This window comes from Gavialis gangeticus, unplaced genomic scaffold, assembly GCF_001723915.1.
Source record: "Gavialis gangeticus isolate Ggan-Ray unplaced genomic scaffold, GavGan_comp1, whole genome shotgun sequence".
Lineage (NCBI taxonomy): Eukaryota > Metazoa > Chordata > Crocodylia > Gavialidae > Gavialis > Gavialis gangeticus.
Window position 1 is genome coordinate 295952 of NW_017728997.1, and position 6697 is coordinate 302648.

The 6697-nt window shown below is 41.7% G+C and overlaps 1 protein-coding gene across 5 annotated transcripts in view; it reads left to right on the forward strand.

Moving 5' to 3' along the window:
• Positions 1 to 6697, forward strand: part of NR2C2 (nuclear receptor subfamily 2 group C member 2) — a 98096-nt gene that overhangs the window by 68128 nt on the left and 23271 nt on the right. For all 5 annotated transcript variants that reach the window (XR_002095260.1, XR_002095261.1, XM_019504644.1 and 2 more), the window contains exons 9-11: positions 1882 to 2059; positions 3213 to 3334; positions 3839 to 3978. Coding sequence is in view for 3 of the 5 variants with exons in the window: in XM_019504644.1 (XP_019360189.1) it covers positions 1882 to 2059; positions 3213 to 3334; positions 3839 to 3978 (440 nt within the window). In the remaining 2 variants the exon portion in view is untranslated. The remainder of the gene's footprint in view (positions 1 to 1881; positions 2060 to 3212; positions 3335 to 3838; positions 3979 to 6697) is intronic.

Sequence of the window (6697 nt, forward strand, 5' to 3'; positions counted from 1 at the left end):
AGGCTCTGTGGCTATCAGCAGCTACCCAGAACCTGGGCCAGCTCTCTCGGACCCAGTTGCCTCCCAGCCCCAGCCCCGGGCTCTGGGGAGGCAGCAGATACTGGCAATGCTCCCCACTGTGCTGCCCTCAGCACCGCTTCTGCAGAGCAGCGTTGGAACCCGGCGCGGCTGGGCACAGTGGGGAGCACAGAAAGCTGCCTGCCACTCCAAGCTCCCTACTGCCCTGGCCACACTTTCCCTGCAGGCAGGGGCGGCAGCAAAGGGCACAACCCTGCATGCTGCCCACGCTGCTCCCGTGCACATAGGGGAAGTGTGACTCGGGCAGTGTGGAGCTTGCAGCAGCAGGCAGCTTCCCTGTGTGGCCCCTCTGTGCTCTGCCACTCTGGGTTGCTGGGGGGTTGCCAACCCCTGAACTAGCACATCATGATGCCATCACGTCAGCAATGTGGAAACTTCCTTATTTTGACTCGTTGTATAACTGCATTAGTGGTCCGTATCTGGCTGCTGTCATTAGCACAGACTCCTCCCAGACTCCCCCACAGCACTCTTCTCTTTCTGTAGGAACTTTGTCCTATTTACTTTAAACGCAGCATAACAAAGTAGAACCAGATTCTATGCTCAGTATGTAACGGTTCACTGGTTTGGGTAAAAACGTGTTTCCTTGAAAGAGGTTGAGTTTCAATAACACTTTAGTGCTATTTTAGGTCTCTGAGTTTAATGTTCATGAATGTAAAGAAATGCTAGTTCCAGGCCTTGCGTCAAGTACAGCACAGGCACATGCTATACAAACTACTCCGATACAGCTGTCATGAAGCTGAGCCCTGAACTTTAATGTTTCCTGCAACATTACTCCTGCTTTTACACTGAGAAGGGGTTGATAATGGTGGTTTTTAATGTGGGATTAACCTGAGATTAACAACCTTTAGTTGGCATTTCCAGTCAGAATGTGAACCCTATCTCTAGGTTCCTACCGAATTCACGGTGGAAGTACAGTGCATGGTGGCTCCTTTAACCTTGCATGTTCCCCCACATGCACCTTGCCCACCCCACCCTCGCTGCTGATTAGCGGAGAATCCCGCTGCTCCCTCCTAATCAGAAGGGAGGCTAAAACCACAGTTTTAAACATGGTGCTGTTTTTGCCTCCCTGCCAGTCAGCAGCAAACAGCAGTGCCGCCTGGCACCCCTCAGCCAATCAGTGCCAGGAAGCAAAAATGGCACCATATTTAAAACTGCAGTTTTCGCCTCCAAGCTGCAAGTGGGGCCCCTCCACCAAAGCACACCCCACGTCTGCCATGAATTTGGTAGGTCCCTACCCATCTCTGTAGTTATTCTCTAGATCCCTCTTATTCATCTTTTAAAACCAAGAAGAAGTAAGCTTGCTTGACTTTCAAAACATGAAGACACATAGTGGTAACATGGAAACTTTAAACAGGAAAAACCTGGGATTTCAAAACTGCCCAATCCCACAAATTTAAGACCCTAAATAAAGACAACCAAACTTTAGACTCCTACTCTAAAAATCTTGGAAAACCAAGTAGACTGCCAAGACAAGATTTATAAAGTAGAAGCCTAAAGTTAGGTTATCTTTATTTAGGTTTTTAGATTTGTGACCTGATTTTTCAGAAGTGCTGAGCACACTACAGCTTCTTTTGATTCCAACTCTATAGTCTCTCTTTTTTTTAACTGTTGGTTCTAAGAAATAAATATCCTTAACCAAGAGCAGGATAACAATATGAAATACTGTATTGGCATTAGCATGGAATGGACTTGGGTCTTCTGTAAGCCTGAGCTCTGGTTGTGAGAGAGGAGTCGGGAGTAGTGTTAGGGAACAGGATTACATCTGGCCCTGGTCATCTGTATAGGTTATTCTTCTTTTTGCAGGGCATTTGATACTTTGGCTAAAGCACTTAACACCACAGATGGCACAGCAGCCCAGAACTTGGCAGATGGGATGGATCCTGCAGGAGGAGGGAATATTCATGTAATCAGCAGAGATCAGTCAACGCCAATTATTGAAGTGGAAGGACCCCTACTTACAGATACACATGTCACATTTAAGGTATGTACTTCCTGAAATACCATCTGAAGCAAAAATGTAGCCTGGAATGATTTTAGAAGAGCTTTCTTCCATCATTTTATTTTACCCTTGCTGTAAAGGGTATAATAAAATATTTTCATATTTCCCTTGAACAGTGTACTAGACGTGCCAGTTTTCACTGAGCACTTTCCTACGTGGAACGTTGTTGTCATTTTAGGTTTGGATTTTATATACTATGCGGTTAATATTAATACTATGTGATTAAGAATTGTAATATTAATATCTGTGTGTAACTAATTTGTTTTATTTGTTACTAAAACTTATTTATTAATGTTAATAAATATTAAAATGTATATTTATTATGCAGTTAATAAGCATTTTAATATTAATATATGTGTGTAACTAATTTGTTTTATTTGTTACTAAAACTTATTTTAAACTGCCTCATATCAAGGATGTAAATATTTGGGCCTTTTGTTTCAGATTACAGTGATTTTTTGGGTGATTTTGAGGAACTGTTTTAGTGGCATTGCAGTAGGGGCTTACAGTTTGAAGCTGCAGTATCTTCAAGTGAATTTGAACAGTAATATCTTATTGCTGTGTGGGAGAAACTAATAAGGATGTGCTTTCCTGCTGCTATCAAAGTGCATTGTGTTTAGAGATATAAAAATAATAAAATATTGAGCTAAGAAGTCTCTGTGTATTCAAAACCTTGAGGTACTGTCAGTGTACTCTACTACCTGTTGTGCTTTTGCAATTTCTTATGGCATGGATTTCCAGAATCATGCAGATTTTATGTTACTTGTCATTTTAAGAAGTTTACAGTGCAATTCCCATTGGTTCCAAGGTATTGTAAAGCTAATAATCATCTATGCAGCAATGAGAAGTCAGGGGTAATTTTTACTGAATTAATACTAATGTCCTTTTAAAGTAATCATCCCATTGGGTTTCCATATTATTTCTACTTTCACACATCCCTAAAGCTTGCACTTCTTGCCATTGTTAATGAATTATTTGTGAGTTTTTACTTGCTTAACTGCATAACAAATGGCAATTTACAGTGAAATATTCTGAATACTATTTGCATGTTTTTACTTAAGTTTATTTCTTTGATAATAACAGTCAGTTTGTGTCTGAATCGTGCAGACTCTACTGTACTTCTGTTTCTCTGCAGCTAACAATGCCTAGTCCGATGCCAGAGTACCTCAATGTACACTACATCTGTGAATCAGCATCACGACTGCTTTTCCTCTCCATGCACTGGGCTAGATCCATCCCTGCTTTTCAAGCACTTGGGTAAGTATATATTTCTCCACTGAGTGATTACTTAAATATTGAGAGGAACTTTTTCTGACTCTATTGGTTTATAAAAGATGAAATTATTTAATTAATCTATAATGAATTGTTTAAAATGTATGCAGACTATGTAATAGTCCTCTCCATAAAGAAGAATAGTAAAACAAGGTGGCAATGATAGTGAGGGTCATGATATTTGAATTTTTAGTGGTCCCTGTGATATAAAGTTGAATCAAAAGCAACTTACTGATTTTTATACATAGAAGTAGGCAACTTTAACTAGGAAGAACTCCATTTTACAGAAAACCTAAAATGGACTCTCCATCCGGCCCCAGTCACTCTTGTTACTCTTTTTTTTAATTCCCATAGTTTTCTACTATGTGCCTATTATTGGGGTGCTCAAAATCTCTCTCATATAACATCATAATAAAATTGTGTGTGTTTAGGATAGTATCAACATGATCTTAATACCTGTTAGAATTGTTTTACTTTGTATTTTTATAGGCAGGACTGTAACACGAGCCTTGTACGTGCCTGCTGGAATGAGCTATTCACATTAGGCCTTGCGCAGTGTGCACAGGTGATGAGTCTGTCTACTATCCTAGCAGCTATTGTCAACCACCTGCAGAACAGCATACAAGAAGGTATGTGGTAGGTCAGGAGAACTGTTAGGTACCTGTTACTTGCATGTTAAGCACATGGTGGAGACAGCATGTCTTAAAGTTGACCCTATACAACAGGCGGAGTGGGCTACATTTCCCCCAGTCTCCAAGCTCAGAACCTTCCTCATACAACTAGCCCCTTCTTGTGCAGGATGTGGGGGTCAACTGCCTTGTAGGCCTGATCTCACAAAGTGATCTCCACAGTCAAAGGCATACAGTGGAGATAAAGCTGGGAAGGAAACAAGCTTTCTCTTTCTCCTCATGCACTCTACTCAACTGGAAATCTACAGAAGAGCTAGTGCTTTCTGAAGTTGAGTTATCTTTCGTATGGAGTACCCTTTATGGGAATTTTCAAGGAAAACTTCCCCTGGGCTGTTCCTGGCAGAACAGAAACAGAGCAAGGAGCTGGATATAAAAGAGCACTAATGTTTGGTGACCTGGGCTTTCAGCACAGATGGTCCCCTGTGTCCAGCAGATTCTTCTGGATTTGGGTTGAAACCCTCTTAGCCCAGCAACATTCAGAGGAATAATTATAAAATGAACTCGCAGAATCTTTCCTCCCATCCAAGAATTTCAATTGCTGCAGGTGATGAAACATTCTTGGCTCATCCTCTCCCTCCCCAATACTTCCAGGTTATAGTCACACTTTTCAAACAGTAGTCAACTATCACAGCAAAACTACGGCTGCAGATATGATGTCTTTGGGCATTCCCATGATATAAATATTTACTGCTGATAAAGATGGATTGTATTGTGAAGTTACATCTGACACTGAAAATAATGCATCTTCAAGAAGTTACAAGTTTTTTGATTCTGTATTGTCTCACTGATTTTTATCTCTAGAATGGAGGATGATCCAGTACAGCAGGCTTTTTTACTGGGAGGATAATGTAGATCAATATGATTGATTTGGGTAATATTTTTTTATAAATGCAGAAAATCATTTTGTCAGAGGGAAAAAATCATTAAGGACAATCTGAAGTCTTCATGCACAACATATCTTTGCTTGCAGTGGCAGAAGTAGGTGTGCCCATAGCCAGCAGATTACAGAAAACCACCTATGGCCATGTAGGTAACAAAGTTGAGTACCAGGAGGGGAGTACACAGATAAATTAATCTTAAAAATATGCACAGAACTGAATACATACAAACTGTGAAATTGTTATTTGATTCAAGTCAAGTGTAAGAAATAGGCACAGTTAGCGACTGGCAAACCCCAAGTGTTTTACCCTTACTCATAATCATATGTTGCCTTAGAAGGTTTGTTCTGTAGTTGTGGAGAGCCTTTAGATGCAGTGGAACTGGCTCAATTGCACCACTTGTGAGAGGGCAACACGCAAAGGGGCAGCATTTTGGCATTAGACAGAGGGGGGCACACTCTTGTGTGTCTGTCTGTTGGCTCCCAGATCACCCCAGTGTTTTTTGGGAATGGTGGGAAAGCTGGGCCACAGGATCAGTGACTGATTATTAGATGTTCTCTTTCCCCTTTCGTCTTATCTCAAGGGAGGGGCACAGGCCTGGCAAAGGTTTTCTGAAGCCTTGAAACTGCTGTTGCAGCCCTGACATAATTTTGCTACCTCTGCAGCTAGCTGGCAGGATTTCTCTCCTAACCCCTTCATCTATTCCCAGGAAGCCCATTAGCTTGGAATAAGTTCTGCACCAGGAGTAGGATTCGCCTTTGTCAATGTTTATTGCCAAGTATTTTCTGTAATCCAACCTACCTGAGTTCTAACCGTGGTGGGTGTTTTCGGTAACTATAGTATACGTAAAAGATTTCAGGAAGTAATGGGCACTTAACACATACAAGAAACCTGCTCCAACGTGCTGGATATCCAACGCATCAGAGCAGACTCAGTTAATCCAGGCTGCTGGAGTATGTAAACTGGTGTGCTCCAGTGTTCTGTATATCAGTGGTGCAGTGTACCCCCACACTGAGAAAATGGCAGCAGTGCACTTTGAACTACAACACGTTTGATGTGCTTTAATTCAAAGCGACCGCTGCCATTTTCTCAGCATGAAGGTGCTTGGCACTGCTGATACACGTGCTCCTGATGTGGTGCCGGGCACTTTTAATTAGTGCAGCTTGCTTTTAAAAGTACCCAATGCCGCATCAGAAGCACATGTAAAAATGTCTAATGTGATTTCTGTGGGAATAGCATTCTTTCACAGTGGCTGTTGTTTTTCCTATGTGCATTTGTTTAGTCTGGAAACAAATAAAACAGAACTGGTTCAGGGGTGTATTTGGTAGCCGTGTTGGTCTGAGATAAAAAGAAATGCAAAGATCTAGACCTCTTTCAGAAATTCAGAAATAATACCTTTTATTAGACCAACTGAGAAATTGCAACAAAAAAAAAGATTTTTTTTTGCAATTTCTCAGTTGGTCTAATGAAAGTATCATTTCTGAACCAAGGGTTCTAGATTTTTGCAGAACTGGTTGGCATTCTGCTTCCACAGTGAAACAATCAATCTGTAAAGGGCCTTGAAAGGGACCTTGCATGTCCTGCATCCCACACAGAGTGGGGCCTCTAGTTTCTGCAATCCAAAGGAGTGAAGTTTGGGGATGAGGTAATGACAGGGCTAGCAGACCCCCAGGTTACCATCCCCAAGGGCTAGATATCATAGCAGTTGCAGGGGCTACTCAAGCCACAGGGTAGATCCAGTACCATTCCACACCCTGAGGAATTAGTCCCTGTATGCTCTG